Here is a 27667-nt window from a genome sequence, read left to right as displayed (position 1 = left end):
AGTGGCTCCGGTGGTTCGACATCACCTCACCCGGCGTGAACGACGGCGGCTAAAGCTAGATGGTACTTCCAGTCGGCAGCTAGCGTTAGGGATTTGCACCTCCAGAGGTAGAGAGATCGAGCCAGACTTTACCACCATGGCTCTTTACGAATATGTCACCAAGGAGCAGTTGGCGGGTTTCGACAGATATAAGGTAAGACTGATGGACTTATCATTGGAGCCGACGTAAGGTGTCGGGATGATAGCTGTCGCGGTACTGTCCTCTGATGCTGGGGAAACGAGACATTTACCCAAAACCATACCGGATGTGAGACAGTCCTATCTCCCCGGCAAATCAGCCGTTAATCAACTGTAAGCAGGGTGTACGCACTTTTTATTCATGTCATATTAAATAAAAAAAATGTTCGCTGTTCGGTTGTCGAACCCAACTTTTATTTGTTTCAATTCATACTGGGAGAAAATTCCAACTGCTAGGAATATTATTTCTGGTTTCCCCCCTTTATTGTCACTGCCTTAGGGCTCGTTTCAAAGCTCAACCTGTTCCTCTTCCTTAACTGTATAGAGACACCTTACATCGGGTTAGCGGGGTCTTCAAACATCACTTTTTTTCATGTTGACCGGAAGTAAGGTGGCATTGATCAGTCTCCTGCCTTACACTGGTGCAGAGGCTAATGGCTAGCCATCCTTTCTCTGCCAGTGGCCGATTTATTAGGACTGATTTCATATGGAAGGCCCATTTGGTGTCTGTTGTAGTAGAGCTGTAATAAGGCGCCAGGGAACCAGAGGCAGGGATGAGAATTGAACACCAGCATAAAGCCAGGGGCTGTCAGGCATATTTTATACAAATGCATATGACTTTAAGCCTTAACAATGTTGGAAAAATGGCGCAACCAGAGCCCAATATTGATTTGATTTAATATTTCTGTTCCTGCAAAGTTGTGTGTGTGATGGTCTGGACTGGAAAGGAGTGCTGTTCCGAGTTCCTTGATTATCCAGTTTTATCTCAAAACGATGCAGAAAAAGAATATGATTTATTGTGACATATGAGCAGAATTCTCAATCAAATAGAGTACAGCCCACACTTTCAGCTTCTTAGTTGTGTGTTTTGTATTCCCAGGCTATTTTGTTTGTCCTAAGAGGTGTTTTTTTTTTTTTTTTTTTTTTTACAGTAATTGCCTGTAAATTGCCTTCCTCTGGTAATCGCATTGCGTTCCAAACTTGGATTGGTGTGATACAACTTGTCCAAACTCAACACAGTTGCACAGTGTTAATGCAGAAATTTAGAACAAAAAAAACTTGTACTATTATCCGATAACCTCTATTTAAAACAGAAAAGCGACATATCCCTACATCTTCTTAAAAAAAAACCTACAACATACTCCTTAAGTTACTGTTATTTTAGCGATTTCTGTATTACTAAGGTTCAATATTTTGTAGACTTCAACAAAAATTTTGAAAAATCTGCTAATCAATTTTAGTAGACATACTAATGGTGCAAAATCTTACGCCTTTTCCTTGTATTGCTCTTTTTTCTGTGGAGTTTCTGTGGGGCCTTAAAAAGATTTATATGTAATTGTCATATCCATATTGAGGCAATTACAATAAAACTCTCCTTGTAATGTTATCTACTTAGAGCTGATTAAAAAAAGGTGTGTTTAATGAGGCTTGACTTGAAAACGGAGATTAGAATAATTAACTAAAGCCTAGTGTGAATGTGTAGTGAATCTTAATGTAGACCACAAGAAATGGTTGAATTAAGGTAATCTAGATATACATTTTTTTAAAAGTTGAAGGTATAAAAAATATAAATATTATTATTATTATTATTAAGTTGAAAATCATCAACTTGAATTGACTAAGTTATATTTAACTAAAGTCAAATATAATTTAGAAAGATGTTATGTTACCTTATCTTAGTTGCTTATCTTAATTGATATAGATGTTAAATTTCAATATTTGTCTCAAAAGGCCATAAAGTTTAAGTTACTGAAACTTGAAATCGCTGTTATAGGGTGATACAAGTGTAGCAGCCTGGTATTAGCTGGTTAAATAGCCAGGCTGTTTGCTCAGGTAGCCAGTCTTTGTTCAGTTGATTAACAAACATGGTCCTTGTAGCTAGGTAACTGTATTTTTAAAACAGCATTACTTGAACTGGAGCGATGCGTGGTGCTCCTTTAGTCACCGCACCTTGACTATCCTTAATTTTTGAACCGCAACGTTTACAAACAGCAGACTTTGTATCCACTCTTAGTGTCATAGCCTCCTTTTAACCAGTGTTCAGTAACAGGTGGGGGTCACTCCGGTTTTCCTGGCACCTTTTTTATAAAGAGTCAAACAGGAGGAATGATGCGATGGAAAATTTTAACAGTTTGGAAACCACATCTTTTAAAAGCTTTGCTACAACGGACATTCCCATACCTGCTGTGCACGATATTCTGAGTTGGGTTTCTTCTGCCGCCACATTGCAGCCTCTACTTGTAATATCCTTTATGTTTTAGCTCTTTCAGACTCACCGTCTGTTTAACATGAGTCATTTTACCAATATTTTACCAAAGCATACAGACGAGGGCGAGTAACTCTGACTGCTGCGAGCCCTTGAATGGTGTGAAAAGTTTTCTTCCTCTTTTAGCAAGATAAAAGTGCAATGTGTGATCTGTATTTGCGTATAATTCAATTCGCAACACACGCCATCTCAAGGCACTTTACAAAGTCGATTGTATCGAATCATACAGAGAGATTGGTTAAAAGGTTTTCTATTTAAGGACACCCAGCAGATTGCATCAAGCCATCGGCTTGCAGCATTCGCTCCTCCTGGATGAGCATGTGGCGACAGTGGAGAGGAAAACTCCTGCAGAATCAGGTTCAGCGTGAACGACCATCTGACTGGGGGGTTTGAGGAGACAGAGCATGCAAACAAAAACACTGAAGCACTGACCCAGGAGTATTTCTATGCGGGAGAAAATTAAAATGCTGATGGCAGCAGTAGCTTCCTAGGGGCTTTATCTAGGAGAGAACACAGCTAAGTCTCCTTAGCTGTGTTCTCTCCATAGACATGTACACGGCCAATGAGCCGTGTACATGTCTATGGTCAGTATGACACAGAACAGAGCGACACGGATATTAAAGAACGACATAGAAAAGTTAGTAAAGCTTCTGAACGTGCATCAGCACAGCTATGAACCGGCCAAACCACATTAGCTAACGCTAGCAGTTATTAGCTTGACAAACAGCCCCCTTTGAGCTGCATTGCGCAACGCTCCGCTTTGGGAATGCATGCAGGGAACGGAACAACACCCCTCCAGCCGTCCACCATTATGCTGAAAAAAAAAATCTTAGTGAGGACCCTGAACTATAAACTAACTATAAGCTTTGTTAAAAAGGAAGGTTTTAAGCCTAGTCTTAAAAGTAGACAGGGTGTCTGTCTCACTGACCAAAACTGGGAGTTGATTCCACAGGAGAGGAGCCTGATAACTAAAGGATCTGCCTCCCATTCTACTTTTAGAGACTAGGAACCACCAGCAGACCTGCAGTCTGAGAGCGAAGTGCTCTGTTAGGAACATATGGGGTAATCAGAGCTCTGTTATATGATGGAGCTTGATTATTAAGGGCTTTATACGTGAGGAGAATTTTAAATTGTTGCACTAAAGTAAGTCCCTGAATCAGATTACACACAGTTTCAATCACTTATTCACCTCGTTCACTTTGTGTGCCTCTGATAGCTGTCTTTTTGGTACAGTTTGTTTTATGTAGTGTGGATTCAGGTATTGTGTTGAAATTCATAAAACATTCCATAAAGATCATTTGTAGTTTCAAACACATTTAATTTCTGTTTTGATCACTTATTTATCTTGTCAAAAGCTTCTTATTCCTACAGCCTGGGTCACAAATGTGTGAACAAATATGCAAATTAGACGATCTCCAGTTCCTCACCACTAGTACAGTTTAAAATAAAATCCTAGAGGTCTTTCTAGGAGAATATTGTGATCAACTGTATCAAAAGCAGCACGGAGATCTAACAGGGCAAGTACAGACAGAAGTCTATTAACTGAGGCAACGAGAATATCATTAGTGACCTTCAATAGAGCTGTTTCAGTGCTATTGATGAGCTCTGAAGCCTGACTGAAGCTCTTCAAACAAAATATTTCAGAAATAATGTTATGTTAAACGTTCAATCATAATTGTGATATTCCTGCGTACACTTTGGTAAAAATGTAGGCACTCTTGACATCTCAAATTATTATATTTAATATGATATTTAATCTAATAAAAATAATATTTAATATAGAGGTCTTTATAAGCGCTTTTTATCTAACTTGCAGCTTAAAGAGGCCCTATGAGCTCATTTCTGCGCAGTCCAGTCCATGCTGGTGTCCTGGTATGAGAGAGAGCTGTGTTCCAACATTAAACTGTTTCCTAGGTGGGCTGCTGTAGTAAAAATACCTGCTACTCATCTCACAGTAAACACAGCAGTGAAAGTGAAAAGGAAAATCCTACTACTCCTTTAAAGGAGGCAGATAAAGGTTAAAAATCGACAGGGTAGGAGCTGGCCTGCCAAAATACTGAAACGACCAGCAGTGGACAGCGTGTACTTTTGATAGCAGCCGTGCTCTCCTGCTAAATGGGTTCTCTTACACATGTTTGTCATACCGAGATAACGTTACACTGGAGTCGGGTTTGTTTTGATCTTAAGGCTCCCTTGATGATCCTGTAAACACAGCACGTGTTAAATCAAATGAAATAAACATGGGTGAAATATGTGTTATGTGTAAAAGTCACATGTTGTTTTTTTTTTTTGTGTTTCTGCAGTACAGCGCCGTGGACACGAATCCCCTGTCTGTCTACGTTATGCATCCTTTCTGGAACTTTTTAGTCAAGGTGAGAGAGAGAAACCTGTTCAGCGCCGTCTCTGTCTGTCTGAGCGCTCCATCATTAATGAAGTTTCCAGTCATCAGCTCCAGTGTTACAGGGCTAGACTTCCATGGACCCCTAAAAATGTTTTAAAAATCCTGGCATATGTCTGATTCCAAACTACCAAGTTGTAATTTGCTATCTAAAATACAGGAGTCCTTTTACATGTGTGAGCCTTTATTCCAAATGCGTTCTCTACCACTTGGATCCACAAATCTTTGTGAAAATAATAATAGTAAAGCAACAAATCTGACACAGTGATGTCAAAACAAGACCTGAAGGTTATCAAGGGGGAAGGGATCACTGTCCTGTCAGAACACCGTAGGGGGGGAAGGCTACAGGTCTTAAAGCTTGTGTTACAGAGGTGGAGCAAGCAGTGCGGGACCTAAAGAGCAGAGACCGGAACAGATGGTACATTTAAGATGGGTTTTAGTCCCATTAAATTGTAAATAACAATAAAATTAAGCTCTGACAGTAAACATTTAACTGCACAAAATAAAATAAAGAGCTAAAAACTGTAGGAAGTTATTAGAATAATAATTCGAAAAACCCAAAATATATAGAAAAAGTTTATTCCTTTTTTTTAAAATATACATGTACATAATAAATTGGATACTTCTGCTGGGTAATTCAAACAGCTAGGTAATACACGAAGTCTAGAGAAAGTTTTACTAAACTGGTCCCTCTGTTACGCTGCGCTATGTGAGAATTAGAGCTGTGTAGAGCAGCCAACAGCTGGCCATGAGTTAAAATCTTTAGTGTCTTGGCGCCGACATTAAGCTCTGTAAATTCACACATTATTTATTCTCCTTTACTTCTTCTGTATCGTAACTAAGCCCCACAAGCAAGCTTGTTATGAGTTCGGTGGCTGAATTGATTACAACAAGGAGTCAGGTAAATTTACCTGAATTAATGTCTGATGGTAACAGAGCGATTCTAGCTGTGAGATTTGGGGAAACGTGGGGAGACTTGTTCATCTCATGTTTTCTGCTCAGCTCGCAGTCCTGTCTGCCAGAGTCCCTCTATAACATCGGGCGCTGGCGTTAGCCTGGGAGAGGTTTCTTCTCTGAGTGAGAAAAAACACATTTTGCATCTGTGCTGTCGGTGTGCCACAGTCACCACGTCCTTAGCACAGACAGTCCAGGGTTTGGCAATCAGATGCTGCTTGTAGTAAATACAGAGATTGTCATCACTCCATTCTGTTTTTTTCCGCTCTATGACTGAAACCACAGCTGTTGATACCTCAGAGGTACACGGCTGGAAAGTCCCTGGTCGGTCGAGACACCACCAAGACAGAGTTAATTTCAAAGGTCTGAGAGGACAGTTTTGATGAACCCACTTCATCGGGCCTAATCGCTCCCACTTTCTCCGGAGCATAGTGTTTTAGGAAACACCCCGGCAGTTCAGCGCAGGAATAAAAGTAGTTTTGTTAGATGCTTGCATAAAAAATTCAAAAACCCTCCACACCTCAACTTGCATGAACAAAATGGAGGAATTCTTCTCTGCCCGTAAACAGTTTGGTAAAACATTTTTGACAATACAGGGAAAAAAAATATGACGATTAGTTTAAAAACATACTTATCCTGACCCATATTTGATCAAAATGGTTCCTATCATACATTCCTATTTGTGTATATTTGCTTTGAGATGAACAAGTTATTTGAGGCAACATATTTAAGTAGATAAAGAATTTTGTTGAGAAAATAACAGAATAAATATGGGATTTAGGTGAATCCCTCTGAATTAATGTGGGATTATTACAATGAAACATTTTGAACAGCATCAGCTTCGTATAAGCACAGAAATATGTTGATTTTACATGTTCTTTTTCTTTGTGCTGTAATGTAAATAAAAAGTCCATCAGCTGTATCTCTCTCTTTCTCTGTGTCTCTCTTCCAACAGTTTTTACCAACATGGTTGGCTCCGAACCTCATCACATTTACGGGTTTTATGTTCCTCGTGTTGAACTTCCTCATGTTGGCCGTCTGCGACTTTGACTTCACTGCCTCTTGTAGGTCCATGGTTTTGTTCTCCTGGTTTGCGTGCCTTTGACCTTTAAACATAGTAGCGGTTGCAGTTAGGTCAGCTCCTTATTTGTTGATGTAGGGCGAAGTCTGTCACTCATGGAGACAAGATGGACTTTGATTGCTCAGGATAATATTTAACTTGTTAAATCCTTCACACGCACACACACACACACACACACACACAGAAAGTTATCAGGGTCGCCAGGTTGGTGTGTTTCTGTGAAACAAAGGCTGAACAACAATCTGTGTTGACATTCTGTGTTCTGGCTTGTCTGTTGTGTCATCTTACCACACATGTTTTGCATACACGCCTGACACTTTGACTTCTAAAAAGTTTTTGTGTCAGCAGTGGGGTACTAGGATAACAGCTAAACCCATCATACGTACCCCCACAGTATCCCGGATGAATTTATGTCAAATATGAAAAGTGTCAGTCTGATTGTAGGTCTCTGATGTGTCTGTGTTGTGCGTTAACGTTGTTTGTGTCTCAGCTCCAGGAAACCCGCATGTGCCTAGCTTGGTGTGGGTGGCAGCTGGGATCTTCAACTTCTTAGCCTACACACTCGGTGAGTTCTACCCTGCGTCGACGTCCGAGGTTTTTCCCCCTGTCTCCGGCTTTCTGAGAAGCTCAGAGGGGGAGCTTGAAGCCCCCCTCTCTGCTCAAAAATCTGTTGGGTCGTCGGCTTGTTATTGTTCTCTGCACTCTCAGTGCCGCTCAGCAGTGGAGGGTCACAAGTCTAGCAGACGCTCGGAAACGGGTCACGTGAACAGGTGCTGTCATTTGGAGGGCCTGGATGTAACAGTCAGTAAATGTGCTGACGCTTACATTCACGCATGAACCTCATGTTGTTGGGAATTTAGTGAATTTGTTTAAGGTGTATGGAATCATACTATTTCAGTCTTTCTTAAAAAAAAATGTATTTAGTTGCTCAATTTAACCGTATTTTAGACTTTATGTAATCCACGGAGGTTAAAGCTTACACAGAGAGTGAAATATAAACCATATTTTAAGGCGCACTATGAATTAATGTGTCTGTCTCTGTGTTCACACAAAAGCAGCGCGATGGACAACACTGCCCTGTTTCTAACATAAAGCCAAAATAAACGTAACTTTTGTATTGAATTAGTTTACTTGGTTTATTGTTGCTCCGGGCGAGGGCTGCCTTGCATTAATGCACTTTTAGTTTAGACATTACAGTCAGGCAGTCTGGTAGACAGCTCATGGGTCCGATCAGGTAGTAACACAGTGTACCGTAATGCTCTGAATATCCATTGAGTGGAGCCGCTTCATTGCTAACCAAAGTCATTTTAACAGATTTATGAGCGCATTGTACCACATTAAATCAGTCAGTAAACACAACAGTAATCATATATAAGACCCACCGGATTATAAGGCACACCATACATTTTTGAGAAAATTCCTTATAGTCCAAAAAAATACAGTACATGCTCACTAATACCTGAATAAATATCCTTTAGGGAGTTGCTTAAGGGCCCCAAACACTAGCGAGCTCTTGATGTATTTATTGCCAGATATTGCTCTTCTTGGTAGACTTTATATTTATTTATATTGAATGGTTTCCTGTGAGTGACCTACCTTCAGTAGAGATAGTAAAGCTTGAGTAAGGTAATTTCAGAGGTTTCCCATCGCCATGGACTGAGACCTCACCACAAGCGCTAGCTTATTTTGACCAGGAGGTTTTCTCCCAGACAGCAACTTTACTAATCACTTTTATGTCGCTCTCAAACATTGAATAATTTAAAATAAAAAAACTACACCTGGCGGGGGGTGGGGAAAGCATGGCAACCCACTAAGCTTATAGTACGGTGGGTGAAACCCTGGCCTGGATAAAGGAGACTAATGCATTGTTATGGTTTTCCAAAGCTTCAACCCTAAACCAAATAAAAAATTGTGAACCGTTTAAAAGCTAGATTGATGTCAGCAAACCAACCAATTTAAATTAGCTCTATCAATATTAAGTGTGACTAAATTCATTCCCAAAAATACGTCAGAAAGCTTTTTGACAGCAACTAAAAGTTTAGTTTTTTTACAGCCTGCTAAAGGAAACTTGATCTACAAGTAGTGAGTGGGTGAGGGCTAGCTGTATAGTTGAGCTTGTGTGTGATTAGCACATGTTTTAATTAGAAAAAAATCCCCATAAATTCAAATGTATGCACCCATTCCTGTTTTTTCTTGTAATTTATGAATCTTTTTTTTGGTTTTGTTACCATTCCACTCTACAAAACCCAATGCTTTAAGTCAGTGAAAGCCTGTAGTGAACGGGATCTGTGCCAATGTTGCACACATGTAAACAGCTTTTGAATTTCTATAGTACAGAGATGCTTTCAAATAATCATGTAGCTTTTAGGATGGCGGGGAAAGCTGCTGCCTAGTTTCTCTACCAGCATGTCTGTTCTGACGTTTGCTCCATGAATCATACTGAAGCTCTTTCTGTGCATTTTTTTTTTTGCAGGAAGCTTACATATGCTGCTGCTGTAGTAGTGGTGGGATGTAGGAATGTGTGTGACTCTAAAGAATTTAGTGAGTGTGGGCAGCAGCTTTATCTGCGTGGAGGTGGGAGACCTCTGTGTCCCTCTGTGTTATGTTATGTTATGTCTTTACATAACTAAACGCATAAATCAACGTCTCTGCCCTATCACAGATGGCGTTGACGGCAAACAGGCCCGTCGCACCAACTCCTCGACGCCACTAGGGGAGCTCTTCGACCACGGGCTCGACAGCTGGGCGTGCATCTTCTTCGTGGCCACGGTTTACTCCATATTTGGGCGCGGGGAGAGCGGCGTCAGCGTCAGTACGCTCTACTACTTCCTGTGGGTGGTGCTGTTCTCCTTCATCCTGTCCCACTGGGAGAAGTACAACACAGGCATCCTGTTTCTGCCCTGGGGCTACGACATCAGCCAAGTGGTGAAGACCCCCCACACATGCACACATGTAATGTGATTGTGGTTTCAGCCGGTTGGCCTCGTTAAAACCCTTGGTCCCGTCTCCTTCCAGACAATCTCCCTGGTCTACTTGGTCACCGCTGTGGTGGGAGTGGAAACCTGGTACCAGCCGGTCATCTGGAACTTTCTCTACAGAGATATTTTCACCTTTATGATCATAGGTGAGTGGGGCTTGGGCACTTAAAAGGAGTTTGTGTCCTCGCTCAGGCGGCTACTAACATGAAGGTCTGCCGATTTCCAGCCTGTTCCTTCACTGTGACGTTACCCATGAGCCTCTACAACGTCTTGAAGTGAGTACAGTTCGCACTAGTTTTTATTTAATTCAGTTATAGAACCTTTTCTCATTTTGTCACATTACAACTACGGATTCCATCATGTTTCATTGTCATTTTAAGTTTTAGAGCAATAAGTAGCACATAATTTTAAAGTGGAAAGAAAAAATGCATGCTATTAAAAAGGTTTTTTACAAATACAAATCTGAAATGTTTAGCATGTATTTGTATTCAGCACCCCATTAGTCTGACCCCCGTAAATAAAATTTGCTGCCTTTTATAAGTCACCCAGTTAGTTTTAAGACATGGCCGTCATCTGGGCCGGGTGAGTGTTAATCAGAGAAGCAGCAAAGAAAGCCATGGTATCTCTGTGAGAGCTGCAGAGATCAGTAGCTCGGGTGGAACAGAAAGTACAACTATTAGAAGCGTCCTCAGAAAGTCTTGCCTTTAGGAAAAGCGGCAAGAGGAAAAGCTCAATCTATAGGAGACACAGAACGCATGGTGCTCCGGACAGATGGAATAGAAAGAGAACTTTCTGGCCTACTTCTAAAATGTGGTGGTGGCATCATTTTGCTTTTGTGACGCTTCCGTTCAAGAAAAGTTAAATTGGTCCAAGTTGACGAGGAAAAGGAAGAAGCTGAATGCAGGGTAATCATAGAAGAAAACCTAATGGAGAACACAAAGGACCCTCAGGTATACAGCCAGAGCTAAAGCGGACTGGTGTATTTCAGAGTAAAGTCATGTTTTAGGATGGCCCAGTGAGAGTCTAGCCCTGAATTCAGCCGAGAATCTGTGCTATGACTTGAAAACGTGTATATTTAGAGATTCTCTCCGTCTTACTGAACTTCAGCTATTTAGCTAAGAATTGTCAGACCTTAATTGTCATAAGTTAAATATCTAACTGACCAAAGTTGGGGGAAACATGCCCTCTAAAGGCTTTCTGCTGTAATTACATCAAAAAGCAAAGTTTTTCACTCGGCGGTCTTGAATACAAATGCACATCACACGTTTTTCCACACTGCTTAGTGCTGGTGTCTCAGATAAAATCTCAGTGCAGCACCCTGAACTGTGTGAGCGTCATCTTTCAGGGCTTACAGGAACCACACCCTGAAGCACAACAGCCTGTACGAAGCCTCCCTGCCTTTCCTGTCTCCCGTCCTCCTCTTCGTCTTGGCCACCACCTGGGTTATCTTCTCTCCATCCAAGATCCTGGAGCTGCAGCCCAGGATATACTACCTGATGGTGGGAACAGCTTTCGCCAATGTCACAGTGAGTACCAGACCATTTATTTATTCATTTCATGTCTAACTCACCAAAGCCAAACGTGTGTTTAATCTCGTCTTTTGCGTCCGACTTTCAGTGTAAGCTGATCGTGTGTCAGATGAGCAACACGCGCTGCCAGCCGCTGACCTGGCTGCTGGTGCCAATGGCCGGGGTGGTGGCGTCAGCCGTCACGGGGGTCTTCACCAACGAGACGCTGCTGCTTTATTTGTGGACGGCCGTTGTCATACTCACACACATACACTACGGCATATCCGTGGTAAGAGCTCCCACCCACGCCCAGTCACAATTTCATGCCATATGTTAAAGCTTTAGACGGGATGTTTGGGGGGAACGTTGTGAAGCTATTGCCATAAAACGAGGGAAAGGGGTTGTAAGAGGTGAAAGTTGTTTATGTGATGAAAACTACTGGACAAGGCAGGAGTTTATGGTTGAGATAACTTCTCATTAATATGGGTGGAACCAGATTAAAACACGATGAAGGGCGTCCAACTGTAGTCATGATGACTTTGGTGGGGAAAGCGCAGAAACAGCTTTTCCCACATTAAAATCATTTGTCTTGCAGCATCTTAGGTAAAAAGAAATCTAAACTGTCGCAGTTGACTAGCACTTTTTTTATTTATTTATTTTTAGCACTAGCACTTTAAAATATCCGGCATATCCGGCTTTGAGCTAAATGAGCGGTAATGGGCTGCTTTGCATTTATTGAAGGAATCTGGACCATGTTTGATTACCTCTAGTTCAAACTTGAATAAAGTTATTCTACGCTGATGCAGATTCCTTAAAACGGGTTCCTGATGTGGGGGTCGCCAGATGATTTTAAGCTGATGTGCTAAAGAGATTCACTATTTCCTGCACTTTTTTTTTTGTAAGAGTTCTGATAAAAATACGACTTATTCTCGTAATTTTACGATTTTACTCTCACAATTTAAGGTTTTATTCTTGTAATATTATGACTTTATTCCCAACATCTCCAAAAGGGGGTCATCAGTCTCTCATGCTGTTATTTTTGGGGGTTGCAGACTGAAACGTTTGGGAACCCCTGCCTTAAAACACACTGCAGGTTTCAGGAGTATTGTGAAAAGCTGGTCTGTGTAGTCGTGAACCAGGTTAATCAGAGATGAACTTCCATAAAAACAAAAAAAACAAAAAAATTAATCATAAAAGTGAATTGTGTTCATTCGTATGTAGGGATGATTATTTTGTCGTTGTGTATTTTATTGATCCATGTTTCAGCAGCATAGGTTGTCAGCAGTGCGATAGGCAACGTATATAACGACCCGGCTGGAGCCCGGTGGAGCTGAATAGTAAGAATGAATTTAACAAAGCCTCCATGCAGATTATGTGCTTTGAGGGAATTTAGAAATTGAGTAACTTGAATTGCCTAAATTGATGTCTGTGATCATGGTATCAACAGACCGCAACTACTTTCAATAAAACTCAATTCAATTTTATGTATATGGCGCCAGTTCATGAGACATGTCATCTCAAGGCACTTTCCAAATTCAAAAACAATCAGATTATACAGATTCGGTCAGATTATACAGATTGGTCAAAAAAATTCCTATATAAGGGAACCAGTTGATTGCATCAAAGTCCCAACAAGCAGCATTTACTCCTGGAGTAAAGGAGTAAATGTAGGAGTAAACATAGAGCTACAGGGAGAGTTGTCTGCATTGTCCATGGCTTTGCTGCAATCCCTCATACTGAGCAAGCATGAAGCGACAGTGGAAAGAAAAACTCCCCATTAACGGGAAGGAAAACCTCCAGCAGAACCAGGCTCAGTGTGAACGGTCATCTGCCTCGACTGACTGGGGTTACAGAAGACAGAGCAGAGACACAACAAGAGAGACAAAAAAGCACAGAAGCACACATTGATCCAGAAATCTGTTCTACATTAGATGGTATTAGCGGGTGATCTGTCTTCCCTGGATGATGTCACAGCTAACAAGAACACCAGACCAGGTGTACCTACTATGAAGAAAAAAAATGACAGAGAACAAAAAGGTAAAAGATGAAATAACAATCAAGTAATGGAAATTGGAGTACAGTAGGAGAACTCAACAGAGTGAGAAAAATAGACCCTGATGTCCTCCAGCACCCTAAGGCTATAGCAGCATAACTATAGAGGTAGCTCAGGGTAACCAGGGGCGATTCTAGGATCTGATCTTTAGGGGTGCTCACCCCCCAGTGTTGACTGTGATTCCTGCCATGAACAACAGGCTTTTCATTTTTAGTCCAGATGTAAGATTCTTAGAGTTGACAAATTTTTGAGCTGAAGCAAGTTACAATATAGGCCCATCCAAAAGCAGCGACAAACAGATTAAAATGTTTTCACTCGATAAAACCTTGTGCATTTGTAAAACCTACATGATGGCAATAGTTAGACTAGCTATATTGATAAAAGTGAGAAATCATTTCCCTAAAGACACAAAACTAGGGTTAGGTCATTAATCCTACGCAATATGCATGCTCCTGTTTTTTGAGGCTTGACTTAAGCGTCAGGGCGCGTTTCGTCCACGACACACACTAGATGTTGTTTGTTAATGTTTAAAGCATCACCAGATCTGATGAATGTCAAATTTGGACTTTTTTCCGTTTGAACTACCAGAAGCAGAGACAGATGATAAATCGTTTCCTATGAAACCAAATATAGTCAAAATATGTCTGTTGTCTAGATTTATCCAGTATTTTCTTTTGAAGATGTAGAAATGTGCAGAGATAAACCCCACCCTTATTTTGTTGTTTATCTAAGATACTCTGTCTGAATTATAAAACAGCAAAATTATACATTTAAGGGACTGCACATAAATTTCTTGTATTTACTCTGCACTGGGAGTAGAAGTGTCACTGACACTGAGAGCATTTCAAATATTTAATTCAAGCAACAAATGTACAACTGGGCTGTAGTTACTCTCTTTAACTCATTTCATGTAATTTATCTTAACATTCCAAACACATTTCTTACATCATATATCTGAAGAATGGATAACAGCATCTCCTTACCTACATCTTCTCAGACAACTAATTATTTCCCTAACAATAGTGAGTTATCAATGTTTAAATGTGCAGTAAATCTTAATACATAAGGAGCATGGAGGACCCAATACTGTAGTTTGAGTAAGATTGGTGACACCAAGACTGATTTGTTACATGAGTGGTTGTCCATTTCATCACTGAAATGAGAACATATTAATATACTATTGCAATATACTAGTACGACTATTAAAGAACAGCAGATTAAACTTTAAGATATGTACGGGCCTATATTACATTAATTTTGCAACCACATCAACAGATTAAATAATTGCTTACTTTTTGGTGTACCAAATTACTCTTGTAACGATGTAATATTTTATGGGCTAAGTCCCTGATAAGTAGAATGTCTAACTCTGCCTCTTGTTTGTACTAATTTACTAATGGACAGTGTGGAAATCTATGTACAAAAAACAATGTAAATAGTGTTCCTCTGTTTTATTTGTCTTTATCCTAATTCTAGAAGTAGAAATAGTCAAATAAATAGCACTATTATTTTGTGGAACCCTAATCATGCTATTATAACTAAGCAAAAGTCTAAAAAAAAAAAAAAAAAAAGCAGTTTAGGCAGCATCTAGTGTTCTTCTACTGTATATTATGTAAAAGAAATTACACCTGCTATTTATGCCTGAACTGCATCAAAGGGTCGACAGCAAATGAAAGCAATAATAACAATGCAATATTGGTAAAAGGGAAACCCTCACCTTTTCTTTTTCAGATGGCTGTGGCTAAGAATCTGAATTTTTAATAATTTGCAGTCTTTGCTTTTCCATCTTCCCAGCAGTTTTCAGAACTCCTGCCTGGCACAGAATATTTAGTTTTATAAAAGAGATTAGGTTTTTGTTGATAAAATGTATTATACTTCAGAATTAAAAGGGTATTTTGAGATGCTAACGTTAGTTACTTAAATTTCTCCAGTTCAACAAATAAAAAATCTCTCCTGCTTCTTTTCAGAACTGTGCTCAGCAGCTTTCACCTATTTGAGTGCAGATAATATTTAGTTTCTTAACTGGGACTAGTTTCGTAGCCTAGTATTAATTGTGGTAACCGCAGTATCTCAGTATGAATCAAAATTTAAATCTTGCGCTCCAAGCACACACAAACATGCACACATAAGCCACTATAACTATAAGCTTTGTCAAAAAGGAAAGTTTTAAGATTAGTCTTAAAAGTAGACAGGGTGTCTGCCTCACGGACCAAAACTGGGAGTTGGTTCCACAGGAGAGGAGCCTGATAGCTAAAGGATCTGCCTTCCATTCTACTTTTAGAGACTCTAGGAACCACCAGCAGACCTGCAGTCTGAGAGCGAAGTGCTCTGTTAGGAACATACGGGTTGTTGTAGCGTCCCAAAGAATAAATGTTTGGGAGGCTCAGTAGCTGTGAAGAGATAATCATTTGAATTTTTCTGAAATTATTGCAACATACCATAAACATGTTTCTAGCAGAATCCCTACAATTCTGCTGGAAATCTCACTGAACAGTCTAGTCAAAATCTCCACTACTCTCTATCCTAGACACTTTCATACCTCCACAGGTATATCATCAGGATCAACTGCCTTTTCACTCTTCATCCTTTTCAAAGCCTTTCTGGCTACATTGTTAATAATCTTTGCTGCTCTCTGGTTCACAGTGGTCACTTCGTCTACTCTTCATTCTCTCTCATTTTTCTCAATCATCAACTCTTCCCCCTTACTCTCACACTTGTTGCACCTGTCAGTACATTTCCATGTCAATTCTTGATCATTCTAATCTGCTAAACATACTTCCCCTCTCTGCCTCTCTACTTCAACAACCTGTAAAAATCCTTCTTTCCCTCCTTTTTGTCCAACCTATCATACAAGTACTCTCCCACCTGCCTCCCTGATAGCATTAGTTGTAGTGGTCCAGTCATCTGGAAGCACCTCCTGGCCACCTAGAGGCTGTCTCATCTCCTCCCTGAAAGCCACACAACTTTCTTCCTTTTTCAGCTTCTACTATCTTCTACACTACCTTTATATTCCTCACCATCAGAGTCATTCTACACTCCACCATCCTGTGCTGTCTGACAACAGTATCACCAACCACTACCTTGCAGTCACTTCACCATTTCTCTTCCCATCTACACATAGCTTGAGCCCTACTCCTAAGCTTCTAGCCTTACCTTTCTAATTGATCTCCTGAACACACAGTAGGTCCACCTTCCCTTCTCTGCATCATGCCAACTCTCATGCAAACTCTCTAGCTTTTCCTGTCACTGGTCCAACAAAGTCCCTACTCTCACTCCTAGACTCTTGTCCTTCCTCTTCTTTCTCTGCCTATGGACATGTCTTCCTCCTCCTCTTCTTTGCTGACCAACACTAGCCCAGTTTCCACCAGGATCCCGTTGGTCACCAGCACCAATTACAGTCATTGGTAATCTGAGCCCTGACCAGTCTGGTATGGATATTATTAATTTGCATTGTTAATAAGTTTTATTGTCCCACAATGGGGAAATTGTGGGACAATAAAATAAAGGAATTTCATATCATATCTTATCTTATAAAAGTAAGTCATGTCAAGTTTATTTGTATAGCACATTTCAGCAGCAAGGTGGCTCAAAGTGCTTTACATCATGAAAACATAAAAACATCATAAAGGCCATGAAGAAGTCACAGGTTGTGAGACCAGTACCAAATATTCAATGGTTTCAAGTGAAAACATCAATACACATCAAATATGTTGGTCAATAGTCCCTTTTATTACGGGCTGAAAACAGCTCCATTAGCAAAGGTTTTGTTCAGATGCTCTTCCTGACACAACCCTCTGCATTTATCCGGGCTTGGGACCGACCCAAAAAGGACACAGGACACTGTGGCCACCTTTGAGGCTGCATTAGTGTGTTGGTTAGCTAAACTAGTAATTATAAAAAATACAAAATTTCATATAAAAGAATAAAACTAAATACAAAATCCTTTGTTTTATATTGTCATTTTTTTAGAGTTCTTTTTTTTTGTTGTTTTCTAGATTTTCTTGCATTTCTTTTATTTACAGATTGTGACATATATTTACATATTTACACGAAAACACACTTAGAGTCAGGAATTTGATCCAGTGCTTCTGATAGCCTGGAGGCCTGTTTGCCTACTGGCCTCTATAAGGAGGACGTCTCCTATTTTCATGGGAGCCTCCGTTTTTATGGTGGTCTGCATGTGGGTACAGGCCTGGATTTGCATTGAAGCCTCTGTTAGTATTCTGTCTCCTGTGTTCATGCTGGGGGTCTCTAACCTCATGAACAGTCCTGTTTCTCTGAGGCCCTGTTTGTGTGGACGCTTCTGTTTGCGAGGAAACTTTAGGATGTTGGTTTTTCAAAGCAAGGTTCAACTCTACGGTCGGTTCTCCAACCTGACTCTTCAGAGATGTGATTGTTTCCTGCTGTTCTTTGAATCTGGAGGCTTCTTGATAGTTACTCCTCAGCTGATCCTCATATTTGGCTCTCAGCTGCTGTTCTGCTACCAAAGCCTCTGCTAGCCTCTCACTGTTCAAGGCATTTTTTTCTGCCCGCCTCTTAAAAAACTGAAGCTCATTCAGAACGCTCTCATGGACCGTAACTTTGGGAATGCGTGGAAATCTTGATGCACCTGCAGTCTGCGGTGCAGCAAGTGTTTCCTGCTTCTCCACTTTCTCTTCACATTTCAATCTCATGTGGCGTTCATGTTCTAAACTTTTTTCCAGTTGTTGGATCTGTTCCAGCTGCGCTTTGCAATCAACCTGAAACTTGATTCTTCGCTCTCTCTCCTCGTGAAGATCAAAGACCTTACCTTGCAGCTCCTGTTTAAGATCGTCCACCTGCTGCGTGAGATCACTGATACGTTTGATTGCCTGTTCAATGTCCAACGAGGGAGGGATCACCGTAACAGCTGAGGCGTGTTCAGGCGTCTTGTCACTCTTAAAGTACTGGGGGTATGAATGAGGTGCCTGAGAGGAAGTACAAGCCCTGAGGTCGTTCCTTGGTTTTTCTGACCTTGGAGATGGCTGGATATCTTCTGAGTTGAGAGACCCAGAGTCAGCAGAGGAAGATGAATCCTGCTGAAGCTCCACTGAAGGAGGAGTCTCAGATTCAGCAGAGGGACCAGATTCCCCTTGGATCTCTGTACCATCTCCTGGCTGGGTGGGATGCAGCTCACTGGTACCGTCACTGCCATCTTCCATAGGGAAGATGATTGCATCGTAGTCGACTTGGATGTCGAGGTCGACCATGTCTACCCATGAAAGCGTTTGCTCCATGTCTAACTTTCTGTAAATCAGATATAGTTGCTTCTCTGAAAGGCGTCTGATATCTGAGATCGAATTCTCGCTGTTTGGCTAAGATTCGAACGTGCTCTCTCAAAGGTGTACTGTCGCGATGAAGGTCGGGAACAGTAAAGGAAAAACCAGCTTGGTGTTCAGTAGTAGTTAAGATTCTGTTGATGTCATAGTGATGTCATCAGCTGTGATGTCATAGAACACTGTGATGCTAAACATTCTAATGGAACATTCTGTGTGCAAGATGACACAGAGCAGAAGACAGAATAAACTTTATTATGGTTTAAACAATATATTTCTAGGTAATGGTTGTTTTTTTATTTTACTGAGTAGAATAAACCTTTTAAAGGGGGAGTTGAGAGCTTCCATTAACTCAGTATTATATTTCTAAAGATATCATCTTTTCAATATTTCAGTTATATAATTAAATCCCAAAGTTAATAGATGAAAGTTAAATTTATAAAACATTTTGTTCATGTACCTCATTACCCTGAAGTCTGGCTCATGTCTTGACAACCGTTAAGGCGGCAGAAGAGACACAGTTCTTCTGATCCTGAGATCCAGAAAATTCCAGTTTCTCTCCTTGACACAGGTACCCTGCTGAAACTGTGCAAGGCCAAAAGTTCACTGTCCAACAAATTATTTTTTGGTCAAATAAATATGTATAGATAAATATGAAAGTTTTAATTAAATCTGAAATTAATACATGACATAAATATATTTTTCCATGATAACATAAATAATGTAATCATTTATAAAATCAACCAATAAAAAATTCTATTAAGAAACTGTTTCACCAAACTGAGTTAATTATATATTTAAAGTGTAAAGTGACATAAATAACTCAGTGTTTTTTTAAATATTCAAAGTCTTGTGTTTTACACATCTATCATCCTTTTAACCTGCTTAAACCACCCAGGATTGGCTAACTCCAACAGAGGAGTGCAAGGATGGAGATTGGCCTCACCAAATAAGGATTGGGTGTAACAACCATTCATATATGCCAATTTTCATATTTTCATTTGTTTACATTAAGTGCACAAAAAAAAAACATGTAGAATTTTGATGAGAATGCAAAACAAATCACACTTTAAGCCAGATAGTGATAACATTTATCCTTACCATCTACGGGTAAAAGACCTTCCAAAAAGTAAGACTCAATCTCAATCAAAACATAATCATAAACAATGTAAAGTCATAATTAACAACATCCTCTGCATCACATGGCATCTGTACATTCCACTTAACAATGTACCAGGGTCATTCAAAATCTGAAAATACAACGAATACCCACTGATTAAAACATGTTCTTAAAAAAAAAAAGTTCTACTAGTTTAGACTCGCCAAAGATAAAAGACAAGTGAAATAAAACAATCTATGGGTTCAACATGTTTAAAAAACTAATTAATTTTGGTAGAAAGGACAATATTTTTTAATTCAGTTCAACTCAATTTTATTTATATAGTGGCAATTCATAACACATGTCATCTCAAGGGACTTTCCAAAGTCAAATTCAATCAGATTATATAAATTGGATCAGATTATACAGATTGGTCAAAAAGTTTCTTATCTAAGGAAACCCAGAAGATTGCATCAAGTCTTGACAAGCAGCATTCACTCCTCCTGAAAGAGCGTAGAGCCACAGGGACAGTCGTCTGCATTGTCCATGGCTTTGCAGCAATCCCTCATACTGAGCAAGCATGAAGCGACAGTGGAGAGGAAAACTCCCCTTTAACGGGAAGGAAAAACCTCCGGCAGAACCAGGCTCAGTGTGAACGGTCATCTGCCTCGACCGACTGGGGGTTAGAGAAGACAGAGCAGAGACACAACAAGAGAGACAAAAAAGCACAGAAGCACACATTGATCCAGTAATCTGTTCTACATTAGATGGTAATAGTGGGTGATCTGTCTTCCCTGGATGATGTCTCAGCTAACAGAACGCCAGAGCAGGTGTACCGACTAAGAAGAAAAGGAGAGAGGACAAAAACTTAAAAGCTGAAATGACATCTAGCAATGCAAAACTGGAGAACAGTAGAACTCAGTAGAGTGAGAAAAATAGACCCTGATGTCCTCCAGCAGCCTAAGCCTATAGCAGCATAACTATAGAGGTAGCTCAGGGTAACATGAGCCACTCTGACTTTAATTTAAACTCTTACTTTAAATTATGTTCAGGTGCTTGTTGCTTACTGTTTTGAGTAGAACAAAGTTGATTTTAAGTTAAAGAAATTAGAAACGAATGACCAGTTCTGCTACATGTATAAAAACACGGTTCATGGTTTGTTTGAGTGATTTGTTTTATTTAGTCTACCTGAACGCATCACTGTGCTGTAAAAACCTCCGTTTAGACTGAAACTTCGAACTGATCAACTTTCTCATCGTCGGCAAATCATTTTTGACACTTTCTGTATTTCTAACTCGTGCAAACAAGTAAGTTTTAGCAGACTCAAAATGCCAGATAAAAGCAGAACAACAGATGTAAGGTTTATCCATGTAAATGATAATCGGCCTGTTTCTCACTGGTCGCAGCTTTGCAAAACGTAGAATCCTAGTTGTGTGCTTTTAAACAGATGGGGAATGTAAAATCTGACTGTGTCGTTGTTGTTGTTGTTGCCAGGTACAACAGCTCAGCAAGCATTTCAACATCTTCGCGTTCTCGCTGAAGAAGCCCAGCCAGGACTGACAGAAGGAGGAGGAACGAATCGGCCTGACGGCAGCAGAGGTTTAGGCTGCTCCTCCGTTCGGCTTACCGACACTTCACCCCTCACCACGGAAACCGAACCCCCTCCCCTACACCCCCCCCCCCCCACAAGGACGCTGCAAGTGAAACGGACGGTGGCCCTCCTCTCGCACACACACACACACACAAGACACACTCACACGCGCTCAAACACACATTCCTAAAGAGACGGCTCTGACTCCGGTCACGGCGACGGGGTCGGCCCCGGGGCCTTCGGCTTCTGTCGCTGGTGATTGGCCGACGCTGCTGAGCCAATGAGGTGCTATTGTTTCCTACGGAAATGTTGTTCCGTTGTGAGGACAGGAGCCCGCGGGAGCCACGAGAAGACAAACCGTACAGGGGCCCTCATTACCCAGAGCGTTCAAGATCTCTTTATCCTAACCTCACTAATTAAACTGAAGCTAATTTTAACCTCAGTCCTGAATCGAGATCTTAAACGTCATCCAGTCTGCTCCATTGGGTTGGGACTCCCGGACAGACGCGCTAAACGCAGATTCTCCAGATAATCTGCGGCAGGTCTCTAGATGCAGAGGACCCAGATAGTGTTATGAATGTATAGTAATGTCCTGGGGGGAACGCCATCTCAGTTTAATTGTGTGAACAGGAATGTCTGAAGGAGCGCTGTCGATCAAACCTGGCAGCTCGGGGAACCCCCGGGCTCCTACAGGTCCAGCTTCGTCCAGAATTTAACCGTTTGGTCAATTACTTTGGTTTTTTTTTTAATCTTCCAGTGCTTCATCTGTGATAAATGTTAATAACTTCTTGTGTATATAGATATATATATTCTAAGAACATTGGAGTTTGTAAAATTTCTGTAATGAAGCTTATTAGAAGGACTTCCTCCTGTAAAAGATTGCGTACATTACCCTCTAATTAATTCTACCTTGGTGCTCTGCGGTGACAGCGGAGTGGATTATTGACTAACTGGGACAAAATTCAATCAGGTTAACCTTTACTAACCTCCCTTTGTTTTACCTGGGTGCCAGCTCTCCCTTCCCTCCTGAGGTGTCGTGATTCGTTCTTATTTCTTTTCTTTTCTTTTTTTTATTTGTTTTTTGCTACGCTTGTGTCTGCGGTAGTCGCTTTGTCGCGCAGCGCTTGAATGAAGAGTGCGTCCAAAAACCACTAGTGGAGCGGACTCGCTCTGAGGGACCAAGCCTTCGCACGGGACAGCGCAAAACCACTTCACGCCGCCTGCCGCCATGCAGATGTGATCATGGGTTCTCCTACAGTCTGGCTGCATTATTTTTTTTCATTCAGTTAAACGCCATTTGTCCTCTTGTCTCTGAGGCGGAGGGCGTTTATTTCTGACGTTTTCACAGAAACAAGGTTTAGGTTCGTTGAGACGGACCTAAGACCCAACTGAGGATGCACCAATCGGACTGGACCTGATGCCGATTTTTTTGTTGTCTTTTCTTAGAGGCGTGGCTTCAAAGAAAACCTTCGACTGATTGCTCTTTTTCCCTCCGAGGACAGCGGCGCATAGGATAAATAAAAGGTTCTTTTTATAGAGGTAGTAGTTCTGAATCTAAGAGCAAATGAAGGGATTGCAACGGTACCTCCTTTGGCATCGATGCATATGGTCGTTGAATGAGTTTACAGGCTGAAAATGTAGGAGGTTCTAGTTTTGATCAATTTAAAGAAGAGGGGGAAAAAAAATCCAATCGGATCCGATTAGAGGAAAATTGGCCGGTTCCATTTCTGGAGGATGGATTGGTGCATCGCTACATGCAACCCATCTGTTGCGTTAAAAAGTCAGCAGCATCGAAGCACTGAATGTGCGTCTGTGTCAGGATCAGTTAAAGAGTTAGATTACTAACGTTGCCTCTGGAGCTGTGAGTAATGTGGCTGCCTATAAGTGCCCATTCACTGTTAAACTTATTTCCCATACAGGGCGTAGGCCCGGTACCGGCGTCAAGTTATCCCAAGGTTTTAAGACGTTCCAGTTTAAAAGCTGCTAAAATCTTCCATCAGACCGTTCTCCTTCACGTCCTTTTATCAAGAGACACCGTTGGAATGGTGAGAATTTTTTTCTCTCCACATGTATGACTGACTGGTCCCTCCCCCACTTGTTGCTGTGCACTGCTGGTCAACTGGCTTAAAGAAGGATCCTACGCTTTTTCCTCACTTATACGACGGACAGATTTGGCTTTTTGTTAGTAGCTACCTGAATAGATAGCCTGACTGATTGACCTGCTTCTATCAGCTTGTTCTGCCTTGTTTCCTTATCAAAAGTAGGACATCACGAAGGGAGTTTTTTTTTTTTTTAAATAAATAAATAAGCACTTGAAAACTACAGCTAAATGTAGTGGGTTATTAAAACTTTTTCTTCAGTATATGTAGAAAAATCCCCAAAAAAACAATAACTAAATGTATGAGATGACATTGCTTTAAATCAAGTAAGCAATATGTTGCATTATTTAAGCAGCAACATGAGTAATTATTGCCGTTTTTTGGTTTAATAATAGAAGTTGGACCATGTTATACATTTAGTTTTAAATATGGGAGTAAGGAGTATGTGATTCTGACAGTGTGATAACCCAGAGTACAAAAAAAAAAACATGGTGTTTACTCAAAACTTTATAGCAAAAATGTTTAACATGATTAATTGCTTTCTAATTAAAAATGAAAATACCCTCCAAGATGTATTTGTTTTGGTAGTTTTGCTTATTTTACAAGAACTGTATCCCTTTTCTTCTGCCTTTTTGTTTTGTTTTTGTTTTTGTTGTTTTTTTATTGAATAACGCAAGCTTACCAGGCTGTTTAATTTTTCGGGTAATCTCGTGTAGCTAGCCGCTTAACCGCCTCGTCGCTCACAGCTATCCACCTGAAGTTTTAAAACAGCGTCAGCCTAATCAGAAGGATGGGTGGCGCTCCTTTGCCCCCCCCTCCTGGCTGCCTGTATGTACTTTATGTGACTGGACGTGTTTGCAAATTGCCAACTTAGTTTTTTGTTTTGATTTTTTTCTCCGTAATAAAGCTTCTTTCAGCCAGCTGACCAGCAGCACGCAGCAGTGTGTGAGGGGTGGGCTTTATACTCATGGAGAAAACTCCAGTCACTTTCCCTCTCATGAAAATGACTTCAAACCCTAGACTCGGTATGACGGGACGTTTTTAACCTTTAAAAAACTTGATTTGAAAACCCATCAGTGGCCGACGCCTTTCCCATGCAGTAAACTCTGATCCTGTTCAGGTAAGCGCTCCATAGGAAGCATCGCTTTGAAAGGGAGAGATACTCGGATGCTTACGTCTGATGTTCGCAGGTGAATAAACGCTTGCCAAGCAGGCCTGAACCTTTTTTTTTTTTTTTTTTTTTTCATAACTGAGTAGCTCATCGTGGTTTAGCGAGCTGCTGTAGTGGCTGCGTTGTAAAGGCTGTGATTTCTGTCTCTAATAAGTAAATGCACTGTCTGCTCTGTACAGCTCCGTGTGTACATGTCTGTTCATGAAGTGAGTGTATACGCTGTATGTTTGAATGTCTGTGTAAATACTGTTTTATTATTTCCTCTTTATTTTTAAACGGAGTGTTCAACGGTAGGCAGGTTTCTCCTGTGTCCCGGACACAATGCCAATCAGCACTGCAATCGACACGGCTGTCTACACTGCAGCACTTACACTGTTTATGTACGGTTATTTTCTTTGTTTGTTTGAATGTTTCATCTTTTTTTTTTTTGTTTGTTTGTTTTGCCTCGTTACTGTCTGGATCAAATCCAATTTGTTTTCCAGTGGGATTTTTCTGGAAAAGAGTCGCTGTAGGTGTGAACACTACAAGCGCTGCTGGATGCAGTTAGGGATTTGTACACCTGGTGATGACCTGGGAGAGAACAACTGTGCCATTCAATAAAACAAGAGGGTTTTTTTTGTTTGTTTGTTTTTTTCTTTTGTGCAGCTGACAGTCCTGGCTCCTTAAGAATGTAATTTTAATTATTTATTTTCTGTAAGCTTTGCTTTTGGTTTAAAAAAAAAAGGTTTTAACTCTAACCAGGCCTCCCATTCTCTCCCTCTACAATAAGCTGAGCTGTTTTGTAATACACACTCCAGAGTGTCATTGTGGCTATTTGTGTTGTATTTAACCAGTGATGGGCAGGAGCGCTCAAACAAAAATAAAAAGTAATTTTCTTAAAAAAAAATTAAAAATTGTTCCCAGAAGGCTGATCTTCCTTTCTGAACCACTTGTGCTTTCTTAAGTCTCCACATGAGGGCAGCAGAGAGCTGCAGTAAAGTTGCTCAGAAGGCTTTCTGCTTTGCCCGGTCTGATCATATTTGAGTGAGGATAGCAAATGGCAAGCAGCTTTAACATAAATTCGGTTGTCGCGCCCTTACATTCGAGATATCTCAAATTGTTTTATGACTAGACGTTTTAGCAATTTAAGATATCTCTAATTGTATTTTGACTAGTTAAAATACCTATTCGAGATATCTCTAATTACATTCTGACTAGTCGAAATGACATCAGATTTTCCATTGAGTTGTATGGAGACGTCAATTCAAGATATCTCGAATGAATTACTGACTATCTGAAATACCCATTTCAGATATCTACAATTAAATTACGACTAGACAGACTAGACTAAATAGGATGCATTTACTGATCAGCAGAACAATTCCGACCAAACACTGGATCACACCACATTGACTTGTTCAAGCACCATGAGTAAAGAGTTTATCTATTCCTACCCGTGTCAGGTCTAGATTCAAAGTGATTTTCATTCAGCCAAGAGGTTTGTTTCTGAAAGGAAGCGAGACAGGCATGTCATAATTTAAAAAAGCAATATGTGATGGGGGGGAAAAAAAAGTTTACATTAAGAAATAACTCGTTGAAAATATGCATACTCTCCTCATTGATCGGAAAGGAATCTTTATGGGCAACACATGCTAACTAAATGTTATATTGGTTTCCTTAAAAGACTGAAAAAGCTTTTTATTTTAGCAGTAAATCATATAAGGTGAATCTCATGCCTACTGTCTGCAGCTACATGTAGTTCTACTGAGAACACCACAGGGTGTTATTTTCAGTATAAGATCAGGTTCCAGGTGATTGTCTAACACCATTTTGGCAGAAAATCAGCGCAGGTGCATGGTCAAAAGTGTTTGCGGTGTCACAAATGGTTTGTGTGTTTTTTTATGAGAAACTGAAGAGGATCTGAAATTATTTCAGAAGACTTTATTTGCAAATAGGTTAAATTAATCCTTGATTCAAGATTGATGATGATAACGATGATTCAGGCTCATCTTGCTACTGTTTAGACTGAGTCACAATATGTTCACCTCTATTTACATGTGGTACCTATTTTGAGCCATTTTCTCACTTTCCCCTTACGACCTGGTGCTCCGTGATGCTGAGAAACCCACCAATCATCACCACATTGTACCAGGATCGACAGAAAGAAATTACTCCGTTTCAGTGTTCTCGAACAGAATCAGAACACACATTGGAGTGGATGAAGATGCTTCACTTTTTGGAGGACTCATGACGCATGGTCGCTGTCATTTTTATTTTATATTTTTAAATGTCCCATACTATCTGAAGGAGGTTTCATCAGTCCTCTGCTGACCATCCTGCAGAGCTTTAATCTGTACGTGATATTATCGTTTGACACAAGAATCTTTGGTTTTCAGCAGTGCAAGCTCTGCACTGGCGGCACATCGATTATGCAACAGTCCTCAGTAGGAGATTTTTCTGGTATTTACTGGAGCTGAAACCTTCTACACCACATTAGTCTCCCGTCGTGTAAAAGAGAGGGATCTACCTTTTTTTTTGTTTGTTTTTATGGCAATCAGTTTGATAAATAAATCAATGGTTATTTCAGCCTGACTCCTCCACAGCTTAACCTGAGTTTATAATGTGTGTATATGACATTGAGCAGACTAAGCAAATGTTTTAAAGTATGTGATAAAACTCATTTTCTATTTGAATAATATGCTTTTAATCTCTCTGAAAGATCTTAAAACACTGTCACGCTTTAATTTCCCCATTGTGGGACACTAAAGGATTCATCTTAAAAATAGCTGCGCTGATAAAAAAAAATCTTCTGACCAATTATAATTGACAAAATTAAAAAAAATGAAACTTATTTGGTGTCAAATATGTTTTTATTTGCAGAGAATAGGTAATGAATATTTCATAATGCAGGGGGAAAAATGTGGTAATAGCGCAGAAAAATCAATCTGCGCTTCTGAGA

At 40.4% G+C, this 27667-nt stretch overlaps 2 protein-coding genes across 2 annotated transcripts; one reads left to right on the top strand and one right to left on the bottom strand.

The window, feature by feature from the left end:
- Positions 1 to 23757, top strand: selenoi (selenoprotein I). The gene is made up of 10 exons (XM_012868918.3): positions 1 to 193; positions 4807 to 4875; positions 6811 to 6919; positions 7427 to 7501; positions 9599 to 9861; positions 9952 to 10060; positions 10141 to 10189; positions 11260 to 11440; positions 11532 to 11711; positions 21363 to 23757. The coding sequence occupies exons 1-10, from the start codon at positions 137 to 139 to the stop codon at positions 21471 to 21473; spliced, it is 1203 nt and encodes a 400-aa protein (XP_012724372.2). The 5' UTR covers positions 1 to 136; the 3' UTR covers positions 21474 to 23757.
- Positions 17475 to 18858, bottom strand: LOC118566225. The gene is made up of 2 exons (XM_036147653.1): positions 18821 to 18858; positions 17475 to 18736 (listed from the first exon to the last, which is right to left on the bottom strand). The coding sequence occupies exon 2, from the start codon at positions 18728 to 18730 to the stop codon at positions 17588 to 17590; it is 1143 nt and encodes a 380-aa protein (XP_036003546.1). The 5' UTR covers positions 18731 to 18736; positions 18821 to 18858; the 3' UTR covers positions 17475 to 17587.
- Positions 23758 to 27667: the final 3910 nt, after the last annotated feature.

Source organism: Fundulus heteroclitus, chromosome 15 (genome assembly GCF_011125445.2).
Source record: "Fundulus heteroclitus isolate FHET01 chromosome 15, MU-UCD_Fhet_4.1, whole genome shotgun sequence".
NCBI classification, from domain to species: domain Eukaryota; kingdom Metazoa; phylum Chordata; class Actinopteri; order Cyprinodontiformes; family Fundulidae; genus Fundulus; species Fundulus heteroclitus.
This window is presented reverse-complemented; position numbering and strand designations above follow the sequence as displayed.

Bases quoted from the DNA above. Each gene is read 5' to 3' on its own strand.
- LOC118566225 (XM_036147653.1), bottom strand. From the start codon at position 18,730: ATGGAGCAAACGCTTTCATGGGTAGACATGGTCGACCTCGACATCCAA.